Raw genomic sequence first — 11,899 nt, forward strand, 5'->3', positions numbered from 1 at the left:
ACCACTAATGGCTCAACCTGATCTTCGTGCTATGTTTCCTGGGATGAAAGAAATAAGAATTCATCTCGTGCTACTCCCAGTCACAACAGTGACTGTCGAGTGTTCTTTTTTGTCATTCAGGGGAATGTGTGTTCTTAAAGAAGTCGCCTTCTACCAGATCATGAGCATATCATCAAAGACTGGAAATACTGGACACACAAGAAGACACCAAAGATGAACACGCTGCGTTCGAGAAGTTTATTAACAGAATTGTGCAAAATTACAAGAAAACCAGAAGAATGTAAATGTATCACTTCACAGAAGGCTTGAGTAGCCAATTTTAAATGTGTGGTGATTTCAAAATGTGAGTTAAATCGAATAAAATGGTCATAAAACATTTTTCAGTTTTTACTGTGGTACCATACAGCCCACCTTTGCCCTCATGGTCTCACCCCCTTGGCCCTCACCCTCCTGTAAATTCAACCCCCCCCCCCCCATTTCAATTCCTGAGGAACTGCATCCCACCTTTGACCACAGAATCCACCCCTGACTTTCACCCACACACCCCTTTGCCCTGGCCCCTGACAGCCAAGCCACCTACATCTACCTCTGCTCCTGCAGCCGGCTCCCCCCACCCTCTTCTTTGTCCCTTTCCTCTCCCCCAGCTCACAGGGCTGGTACCGGGAACTGAGAGGGGAGGGGTGGCAGGGGCAGGAAGGTGCTGCCCTTATACTATCCCTATGGAAACAGGCCTGGGGGCTGATCAGCCCTGGGAGGGGACAGTCTCTGCCGCGGATGTCACTGTCAGGGACAGAGATTCCCTCCGGCCTGGGCTGGGACCGGGCAGATGATCAGGGGAGCCGCGTTTTTACCCCCAGCACTGAGACCAGGACAGAAATAAGGGCGAAGCGTCCCGGAGAAGGTGTCGGTGAAAGTGAAGAGGTGGGACCTGTCAGTGACATTGTAAAATGAGACCTCGCCTGCCTCATAGTCCAGGAAAATCCCCACCCGCCTGGGCCTGACGCTCACGGGGAAGGGGATCAAGGGGTAGGTGAGGGCCGCGTATTCCCCATTCCACAGCCACATGACCCAATATCCATTCTCAGGTGATGTTATGACCGGCTCCTTCCTGCTCACAGATTCCCTACAAACCCCCAGTTCCCAGCCAGGCTTCTCTCCCACCTCCACCTCCCAGTAACGCCTCCCGCCAGTGAACCCCTCAGTGCCCAGCACAATGGGATAAGTATCAAATCTCTCAGGATTGTCGGGCAGATCCTGGCATGTGTCTCCGTCTCTCACACGTTTCCGATCCTCAGACAGGACGAGTTCGGGATGAGCCGTGTCTGGATCCAGAGTCACGTCCACTGGGGAGAGAGTCACAGAGTCAGGGGCTGGTTGCTGGGATCAAAGGGAAATTAACCTGGGTCCCCATTAATCACAGTGTTGTAGGATGTTGCCCTTTAAGTGGAGTCCGGGCCCCGTCTGCCCATGAAGAGAGATCTTGAGGTCAGTATGGAAATGGGTTGATACTGAAGGAGTGAGGGAAGAGGAGGGGCAGGTGCCAGGGGTGAGGGCAGTGGCAGGCACTGGAGGGGAGAAAGAAGTGTGGGCACCAGAGAGGGTAGGGAATAGCTGGCATCAGGAGGGAGGAGGAGGAGAGGGGCAGGCACTGGGAGCAGAAGGACTGGGGGGTGGACAGGCACTACGGGGCAGAGGGGGGTGAAGGGACGGGTGAGTATCAGGAGGGCAGACGGAGGTTGAGGGGAGAGGAACGTACCAGGGGGCCAGAGGTGAGAGGAGGAGGGGGAAGAAGATGATGTGGGGTGGTGGAAGCTAGGAGCACAGACAGGGGTGAGGAGAGGGGCTGGTGCTAAGGGGTGGTGGAGTGAAGGGAGGGGCAGGTGCCAGGAGGTCAGAGCAGGGAGGGGCAGGGGCCCAGAGTGGGAGGATAGAGGCAAGGACCAGGTGGCACAAGGTGGAGTCACAGGCAGTTCCAGGGAGGATGGAGCTAGGCTGTTCTCAGTGGTGGCAGATGACAGAACAAGGAGCAACGGTCTCAAGTTGCAGGGGGGGGGAGGTCTAGGTTGGACTTTAGGAAAAAGTTTTTCACTAGGAGGGTGGTGAAGCACTGGAATGGGTTACCTAGGGAGGTGGTGCAATCTCCATCTTGCCAAAGCCCTCGCTGGGATGATCTAGTTGGGGTTAGTCCTGCTTGGACTAATTGATTGGCTCTCAATTGACTAATCAATTGACTAATTGATTAGATTGGCTGATTCCCGGGACCTAAATCAAGCGGGGTTGCAGCCACACTGCAAGGCAACAGGACTCAGACTCTGCATCTCCAGGCTCTCCTGGCTTAGCGCAATTGCAATGTAGACACAAGGGGGGTTAGCCTTAAGCCTGGGCTCAAGCATGAGGTTATACTGCAGTGTAGAGCTACCCTGCAGTACTCTGTCAGACCCAGACAGACAGGCCCAGGACAGGCCGAGGGGGCAGCTGGCCCAACACTGGGACCCTCACTCCCCCTCCCCAGAGTTTGCTGCTCCCCCTGCTGGGCCTTGTCTGCTCTCAGACCAGGAGCCCTGCGGGGCCAACAGCCCCTTGTTCTGTCTCTGCAGCGCCTGGCTCACCCATGGGCGCTATGTCAGTAATAACGCTCCCTGCCCAGCCCCTAGGGGCTGTGTGACAGCGCAGGGCCTTCCCCACTGCAGAGTGTCCTAGTTACTCTGCCCCACACGGTCACACAGCCGCTCCCCGAGCACCAGACGTGGGTCCCTGGGATCAGAGCAGGGGGAGTCGAGTGGCACTGACCAGTCGGGGGCTGGTGGGTGGCTGGAAGGAAAGGGGTAATCTCAGCGCGGTGGCACTTTGATGTCTGGCCCCGGGCTGGTCTCTGCCCACTGAGTACAGCACAGGGCATGTGTCTCTGAGCAGGTCCCTGCACGCTCACTCGGGCCATTTGCCCCAGACACAGATAATCCAGGTGCCAAAGGAAGGAGCCGCCCCAACAGCGCCACACTGGTCCCAGCACGGGCTGAGCCAGTGAGCACAGCAGTAGAGGCAGCAGCAGGGGGGGCTCAGCATCAGAGCAGCAGTGTCCCCACCTGCAGGGAGGAGTCAGCGCCGGGCAACAGGCCGGGCTGGGTCAGGGGCTGGGAGCTATGGCAGCGAGCACGGCGCCAGCACCAACGGCCCTGCTGGACACCCTGGGCCTGGCCAGCCTGGGGCAGCCAGCGAGTCTCTCAGGTCCTGGGACACACTAGGTCCAGTGTCACCATGTCGGTTGGGGGGGAAGATTTACTGATAAAGCTGAACCAGCATCACCCCTAACGTGGACCCGTATAAGGTGCCTTACACCAGAACAGCCTATTCCCCTTCCCATGCACAGGGCTGTGCCAGTTTAAGTACACCAGGATAATTAAAATGGTTCAATACTGGTGTGTAGACAAGCCCCTGAGCATGGACTTCCCTGGGGCAACACTCAGTCAGTGCTGAGAGCTCCCGGAAACCTCACCCCGAATGTCTAAATACGCTGCACTCCGAGCTCACGAACCATGCCCAGGAGTCAGACTGTCATCCAGTTAAACATAGTCCAGCAGCATTTGTCCCCATCCCCAACACAAGTCACTTCTCCTCCCCACCCCCAGGTCAGGGAAACCCAGCCCAGTGACCTTCACTCACCGGTGAATCTTGTCAGCATTTCCCTCATATCCAGGCAGATTTTATACACGTTCTTCAGGGCAGGCAAAAGCACGGTTTCCGGTGCGTGGAGTTTCACATTCTTGCTCCTGTGAAGAAAAGGTCCCATCATCTATTGGCCGCTTGGCACACACATTGCTCATGGGAACAGAAGGAGACATGGAAATGGGAACACACCTGATCAATGCGCTTTCCACACCCTGAAAAGAGACAGAGACAGGAACCTGGGTTAATACCACATGCAAAAATACTGAGGCTTGGTCTATGCTGCCAGCAAAATTCAGCGGCGGCTGACGGGAGATACGCAAGCTACCTAGAGTAGCTTGTGTATCTCTGACTTGCTAACTTCCATCTACTGCGGCGTCCCCACTACGCTGCACCGACAGGAAATGACCTCCCATCAACGTAGTGTTACTCTTTTTGCGGGGGTGGATTAACGGCGTCAACTTCTGGATTGATTGAGTGGGTCTCCGCTGCCGCTCAATCGATCCCGCAGACTCGAGCCGGCGGGTCAGTATAGACATGCCCTGAGTGACTTTCCATTCTCCACCAGTTTTAATCCAGAGGAGCTGAGTGTCATGTGACAATGGCACAGAGTGGGAGAATGCGATGTTCTGCAAACACTGAACAAGGAGCGTTGTTGGGACAAGGAAAGCAGCTTCATCCCTAACGTCGCTCAGTTTCTCCTTCCACTTCCCTGCGAAGCTTCTATCCAAACTGTCTCCTGCCTCCCTCCTGTCCGGCTTCCTGCTGCAGATCTGAGGTGACGGTGCACAGATTCCCACCCTGAACAGCTACAGCTCCCATTGCTGGCGTGTGGGTGCTCAGCACTTCCCAATCTCAGGCCCCAAGTGTCCCCGGCTGGCACCCATAGATGGAGGCACCCAGCATCAATGGCCACCAATGAGAGTCTCGGCCCTTTCATTCCATTCACTGGAGAGTTCACTTTGGCTCATGATACCCACCACCCCCCAGGCACTCCCTCGTCATCACATGGCTCAGAATCTCTGCCCCTCAGCCACATTGGGTCAGGCTCCATCAGTCACCGCAAGGACCACGTCGGCCCCTTCTGTTCCACCCATTCCAACCATCTCTCCACCAGGTTTTGATCTACCAAGGCACCTGTGGTTATCTCTGAACCAGTTTCAATCAGGACAGGGCAATTGTGCGGCCAATCTCTTTAAATGGGGTTTTTCTAATGACCTGCGATACAGCTGCGGTCAACTTCAGACTATGCCACATATCCTTGAGGAGCACCCGCTGACTTATTTTGACAGCGGGCGACCAGCTCTCCAACTGGCTGGTGAGGACACTGTCGAATGGCTGATTGCATTGCGCATAGGCTGGGAGACCCATTTGACAAGAAAAGCCCCTGCTGCATCTGTGTTTCCTTCTAACACAGACTGCACATGTCGGCGCTGACAGGGCCTCGCGCCTGGGCTTCTGTTTGTGTCAGAAAACTGTCAAACCAGGCACAGGAAATAGGATTTGTCACTTCTTCCTGGGCTCTAGTCACTGGCTGGGGGAAGAAAATGTCCCGTCATCGCTCAGAGGAAGAAAAGGAGAAATGGAAATGGACATGCTGCAGAGCTGGCTGGGGGGATTGTTAATAATCTCACCTTCAGCAGCTCAGCAGCCGGCTGCTGGCACTTCTCCTCCAACTCCGTGATCAGCTGCTGCACAGTGGATTTCTGCACCGACAGATCTGTGACATTGTCCCCTAGTCTCTGCTGAGTTTCCCTCTCCTCCTCCGCCAGTCTCTGCAGAAGCAGCTGCTCCTCCTCATTCAGGAACTGTTTCAGTTTCTTAAATTCACATGTGATCGACCGTCTTCGATTCTCTACTTTCTCCTTTAGGGAAAAAAAGGGGAAAAAAAATTCCCCAGACCTCAGAGCTGGGCACACACTGAGCTGAGTCTGCCTCACAGCAGGGTGTAAGTCATGGCTTGCAGGGGTCACGAACCCTGATGACTCTTTAGAGTTATGGGCCATGCATGGGTGCTGGTGCTGGGGCCGCTGCTGCACCCCCCGGCTTGAAGTGATTTCCAGTTTACATGTACATCACAGGCAGGGTTTACGCATCCTGATGCTCTTGCTGGATTGGAAGCAGGCAGAGGCCACCCATGGTGACCCCTTGAACACTGATGCTGAGGTGGGAGCATCTGGACGCTCCCTGAAACCAGTGCCCCCAAAAGACCCCTGTGGTAAGGGGGAGCAGGAACTTGGGGGCTAGGTGAGGGGACAGATCAGGGCGAGGATGGGGGCCAGCGCATGGAGGTAGTGGAACATGGGGGGGAGCGGCGTTATGGCCCCACACAGAGAAGCAGTGGTTCAAGGGTAGAGGGGCAGCACACAGAGAAAGTGTTACGGGGGGAGATAGGCTTATTTGCACAGCCAGGAAGCAGAATCTCTCCTTGCTACACAGACTGAGGGACCAGGCTGTCCATCAGGACATGCTGTAGCTCTGATTGGCTGCCCATCACGATCGGACAGGGGAAGGCAGCCAATCAGAGGAGATTTCCCCCACGAATGAGGGGTGTCCCCTGCCCACCCATTAGAAGGGTCTGAAACCCTCCTCCCACCCCCGAGTTGGCTGCTGTGGGGGCAGGTCTGGCTGCGTGAGGAGTGAGTGGATCTGTGTGTCCAGGACCGTGGGTGGGAGGGAGCAGGACCAGCTGGGGTGGGTGCAGCATGGGCTGTGTCTGGGCAGGGTGCGTGCAGTACATGTGGGTGGGTGCAGAGGCTGGGGTGCAGTCACAGGCTGGGTGTATGGAGAGCCCTGGGGTGAGTCTGTGCTGCTGCCCATGGGCCAGGAACTGCCCCTTCCCCCAGGGCTGCTGCATGGGGATCCCCAGCCTAGATGCTTCCTGGCCCTGGCACCATCCCAGGACAAACACCCAGAGCAGGTTATAACCTCAGCCTGCAGCTTTACGGCCCCTCATCCCTGGGAACGCTGCAGGGGGAAGGGCTCAGGGAAGGACAAACCCAGACACGCACCTGCCATTCCATGGATTTCGTCTCCTCTTTAGCCATCAGCTCCAGGACCTGCTCCAGCTCCTTCCTTAGCGGGCCCAGGGCTCCCTGGATTTTCACCTGTAGGGGCAGCGTGTGTGATAAACAGCCATTAATCTGCCTGTCCGATGGGTGGAGAGTGCAGGAGGCAGGACTGGCTGAAGCAGAGGCACAATAAGACCAGATCTAGCCCAGGCTACTGAAGACAGGCGATTATATCAGGGTCTTGGCTGCCATGCAACAGAGCATGTTTCAAACTATTGAGGTTGCAGAGGAAATATCGAAACCTTGCCCCAGGTGTGAGAGACACGGAGCTCTCTGCCTGAGTCTGCAGAGAGCCTGAGCCAATCGCCCTGAGAGGGGAATTTTCAGGTGTCGCTATGTAGTGTTAATCTGCCAGCTGTACCCCAGCAGAGGGCTCTGTATGTGGTAGGAAGGGGAGAGCACAGTGGCTCTTTCCCCTCACCACGCAGAGACACCACAGCTGCTGTGGTTAGGGCAGAGGAGGGACTCTGTGGTCCTGTCTCTCTCTCTCTCTCTCAGGGGAGAAGGGACCCCCTGCTCCTGCACCCAGTGTCCCGAAGAGGAGAGAGCTCCCAGCCACTCCACTTGCCTTTCCAAAGAGGTTTGCAGGCCACACCCCCAGCAGACAGCCCTTGGGGAGGTGGCCTCTTCCACAACCACTGCCAGTGGGGCAGGGTCACAGCAGGGCCCTGTGTCTGGGCGTGGAGCCTGAGCCCTGGGTGGCCTCAGTCTTGCCCTGTGTGAAATGCATATTTCAAGAACAAGGCCAGGAGAATGCTCTGGGCCGAGGCAGCAGGGTCAGCCCTGCAGGGCCCCGGGGCATCACCTGCTGGGATGTCACTGGACTGGGGGAGACTCTTCCCCACCCGGCTGTGACTCTCAGAGCTCTCGCGGGGATGCAGGAGTTTAGCTGAAATTTCAGGACACAGAACCCAGCCCTGGTCCTGCAGCCCCTAGCATGCATCTGTCAGGGGAGGCATCAGGATGGGAGCAGACCATCGTGTTTCTGAAGCAGCACCAAGCAGCCACCATGGGGCCCAGGATCTGGGCCCTTCTATATGCCTCTCTTCCCCCCACTTGCGCACCTCATGGGTTTTTGTCAAGAAAAATCATGCCTCGCCAATCTATTAGAATTCTGTGAGAGGCTCCACAAACATGTGGACAAGTGAATTGAGCAAGTGAACCGTGACACCCCACAGAACCTGGGAGGAGGGACAGACCCACCCAGCATTATCAGGTCCTGCATGGATAACCATGTGTCCCATATTTGGCTTGTATACTGCTCTCTGAGAACCCTTTGGGCTGTGGCTGGCTGAGCACTATGTGATGAACCTGTTAAGCAGGGGGCTACAACTCCCATCAGCCACCTCCCCAAGGCACCTCTCTCCCCCCATCCCAGATAATGGAAGAGTCCTGGACCAGGAGGTGGCTCGGCTCTGTTTGGGAAGAGACGACTGCCTGGTGTGAACCAATTGTGGCAGAGAAGCTGGATGCAGAGAGTTACCCCCAGGTTCACAGGCTGTGAGAGCCGGATGTTTCAGCTGGGTGCAGGTCTGTGTGGGGCTTAGGGGAAGCAGCATCTGCTGGGCAGGGGGCCAGTGCAAAGGGGCCCCCACGAGAGACACTAAGTCAGTGGTTCCCAACCTTTTTTGGCTCGAGGGTCACAGATGTTATTTTTACAATCCTGAAGGGCCACCAGTCTCTGCCAGCAGCCGCCCCGCTCCCTCTCCTCCTCCCTCCCCATTGCAGCCAGACGGAAGGAGTTCAGCAAGGAGGCAGCCTCCTCACTGATCTCCTGTCCCCCTGGCTGCAGCAGGAGAACCACACACGTCCTGCAGCCCTGTGCACTCCACTTTGGTCCCTAGGCAGTGGCTCCCTTAGCCAGGGGGCTGGAAGATCAGCGTTCCCCTCTCTCTGGCTCCAGCAGGGACCCCAGCACCTAGGGACCAAGGCAAAGTACTCTGCCGTGCTCCCTGATACAGCCAGGAGGGAGGGGACCAGGCACTAGGGCTGAGGAGCCCTGACTGACTCTCGACTGGATGGCCCCAGGGACGTGGACAGAACCGCTATTGCTCACCTACAACTATAACTCTGTAAGCCCCTGCAACCTTTCCCCTTCCTGCCAGCCCTAGGAAACACCCTTCTCCTTGGCCAGGTGTCTGAGGAGTTGTTGGGACCCACCAGGGCTAGCAGCTACAGGGTTTAGCAGCTGAAGAACCTACAGATCTTGCCCCTGAGTCGGGCGACACCAGACACACTGCTGGCGCCCTAGGTTTGGTTCACTTCAGCACTGATCCCAGCGGCCATCTCTGGGGAAGAGCACAGCTGGGCCCTTAAAGTTCTTATTTAACCCAGAGCAGTGGTGATTCCCACCTTGTAATCCTGGGCAGCCTCCTCTATGGAGAGCACAGCGTGAGCGCGGTGAGCCTGGGACTCTCTGCAGACCATACAGATGGCTTCTCTGTCCTCCTCGCAGAAGAGTTTGAGTTCCTCCTGGTGTGTCTCACACAGATTCTCCTTCTGCGCTTTCTCTAGCTGTAACTCCAGCTGTTTCAGTGTCTCTATAATATTGGCCAGCTGCCTGTTGGGCGGGTGTTGCCTTTTCCAGAACAGTGCTCGGCACTGGGGACAGGGCAACGTTAAGCCAAATTCAGATGCCTTGAGTTTACAGTACCGGATGATGCAGGCTCGGCAGAAGTTGTGCCCACAGTCTACGGTCACCGGCTGTGTCAGATACTCCAGGCAGATGGAACAAGTAGCTTCTTCTTGCATTTTCCTTGCTAGAGTTGCTGAGGCCATGGCAGCTGAACTCTGGGTTTTATTTCTCTGTCTTTTGCTCGGTGCCAGGGGCAAGGCTCCTCCTCCCAAACAGGGGTAAAAGATGTGAACTGCAAGAGAATATAAAGGAAATGGAAGGAACTACTCAGAGGGACCAGAAAAGTGAAGGGAGTCATGGAGACGGGAAGGAGAGGGAGAGGAAAAATTAAGAGGGGGAATATCACTGACATTCCCTAGGGTTATTAAAGCATCCTAGTCAACATTAAAGGAACAAAATCCATTTAATTTCTTTAGGATCCAAACGTGACTGGCATTGAAATTAGGTAAAATTCACTGACCAAAAACTTTATTGAAGCAGTGTTAAGGTTGCCCAGTGCTCCCTTCCAGAACAGTTCTGCCAAAGTCAAATGTTCAGCCAAACTCAAATGTGTGACAAGCAAGAGATACAGAACTAAGGTGCATGCCCAATTAACCTTACCTTTGCCCCCTGGAACTGGCAATAGCCACTGGGAATGACCTGCAAGCCCGCCAGCTGCGTTCACTTCAGGTGTAGCTGCACTGAATGATGGAGACGTTAGATGGAGCAGCTTGGAAGAGCTGTGATTGTACCATGCAGGGATGTGAGGGGCTGTGGCCTTCCAGGAGTGCATGTGGGCCTCTCTCTCAGCTCCCCACATGTGTGTGATCAAAGGAAGGAGGTGCCTGAGTACCTCGGGAGATCCAGTGGGCCTCATTCAGCACTGAGCTCTGTAGGTTGTGTCATCCATGGGCAGAGGGTTCTTCTTGCCCTGGGGATTGCCAGCAGTGAGATGGGAGCTGAGTATGGTCTGTGAGTTTAACGGACGGTGAGTGAAAGTGCAGTATTGGGTGGTGTCATGAGCATAAGGGTGAAGGGGCTGTAAAAGGGGCTGAAGAGGCTGTAGAATACAGTAGATGTGGTGTTCATTCTGTGAAACAGGTGAAGTGTTTGAGTGCAGGGCAGGTAGGTAGCTCCCATTCAGTACAGTACAAAGGCAGAGTGCGAGAGTGTGCTATGGGGCGACTGGGACATCTCTCAAAGAAAGCAGAGTTACAGTTACATGGGTGTGTACCTTAACTTTGTGTTTCCTGGTTTTCACAAGGTCGAGCTTTTCTGAACTTGACTGTCTGCGAGCACACAACATACCTCCAGGCAACCCTAACTCTAGATGGGAGATGCCCTCCCATCAACATAGCACTGTCTACACCAGGAGTTAGATCAGTATAATTGAGTTGCACAGGGGACGTGGGTTTTTCACACCCCAAACAACATAGTTATACCGACAATTTCCTAGTGTAGACCTGGCAGCAGACATCCCCAGGAGAGGCATACCTTCCTCAATTCTTGGTTTACATAAGGTGTGGGAGGTAGAGAGGCTCAGACACCACCCAGATGGGCATGGCCTCACACATCCCAGTAAACATATGCAAGGCAGAGAGAAGGGCTAATAGGGAACAGAGGGATAGGGGGCCCCAGATCTGAGCATGTGCACAGGGGTCGGGGGGCTCAGACTCCGCTAGAAGGGTAAGTCCATCCACCCCCAACAAAATGTGTTTTAAGGCAGACAAATAAAAAGTTCCACATCAAAGAACGCGGATCATACCAACAGAATGGAGGAGGGCTTTATCCTGGAAAGCAGTGACTCTGAAAAGGATTTAGGGGTCACAGTGCACAAACACAACTCCGCTCCTGGGGCAATGCTGTGGCAAAAAAAGGGCTAATGTTATCCTTGCCTGTATAGACAGGGGTGAAGTGAGTAGGGTAGGAAGGTGATTTTCTCTTTGAATACAGTGTCGGTAAGACCAGTGCTAAAACACTACATGGGGTCCTGATGTCCACATTTTAAAAAGGATGTTGAAAAGTTGGAGAGGGTGAAGACAAGACACCGGTAGATGATTCAAGGGCTGGAGAAAATGCCTGATGAGAGACTTAAAGAGCTAAACCTGTTGAATTTGCTCAACAGAAAATTTAGAGGTGAAGATCACATTATATAGGCACCTTCACAGAGAGACAATAGCAGGTCCTACAGGGCTCTTTAATCTAGCACTCCAAGAACCAATTGCTGGAAGTTGCTTCAGAGCTCCAGGTGTCCACAGGCTCCATAGGGGAAGGAGCTCTCTGCTGGAGAAACCAATGAACGGGCCAGGCCTCATTTGCATTTCAGTTCTGTAGCAGGTTGAGACATTTTGGTCAACATTCAGCAAAGTTTTAATTTTAGGGGCAATAAAATTCCTGTTGGGTAAGGAAAGGACAAGAGGGCTACACCTCTGAGCAGTTTTGGCCTCTGCCCACCCCTTCCCTCCACCAGCCCCTCGGCTCTCTTTAGCAGCAGGGAGCAGATTCTGACCGCCAGGGAGGGCTCCAGCTTGCTCAGTGACCCCAGAGTAGC

The 11,899-nt window shown here is 54.8% G+C and overlaps 1 protein-coding gene across 1 annotated transcript; it reads right to left on the reverse strand.

The window, feature by feature from the left end:
* Window positions 1-559: 559 nt before the first annotated feature.
* On the reverse strand, window positions 560-9,512 carry LOC137142540 (E3 ubiquitin-protein ligase TRIM39-like). Its single transcript, XM_067531954.1, has 6 exons — window positions 9,087-9,512; window positions 6,675-6,770; window positions 5,298-5,528; window positions 3,856-3,878; window positions 3,661-3,767; window positions 560-1,343 (listed from the first exon to the last, which is right to left on the reverse strand). Exons 1-6 carry the CDS (start codon window positions 9,510-9,512, stop codon window positions 784-786), a joined length of 1,443 nt encoding a protein of 480 aa, XP_067388055.1. The 3' UTR covers window positions 560-783.
* Between the last annotated feature and the right edge of the window lie 2,387 nt (window positions 9,513-11,899).

The sequence above is a fragment of the Emydura macquarii genome, unplaced genomic scaffold (assembly GCF_026122565.2).
Source record: "Emydura macquarii macquarii isolate MOO-44397 ecotype Brisbane River unplaced genomic scaffold, CSIRO-AGI_Emac_v2 contig_3231, whole genome shotgun sequence".
Classification (NCBI taxonomy): domain Eukaryota; kingdom Metazoa; phylum Chordata; order Testudines; family Chelidae; genus Emydura; species Emydura macquarii.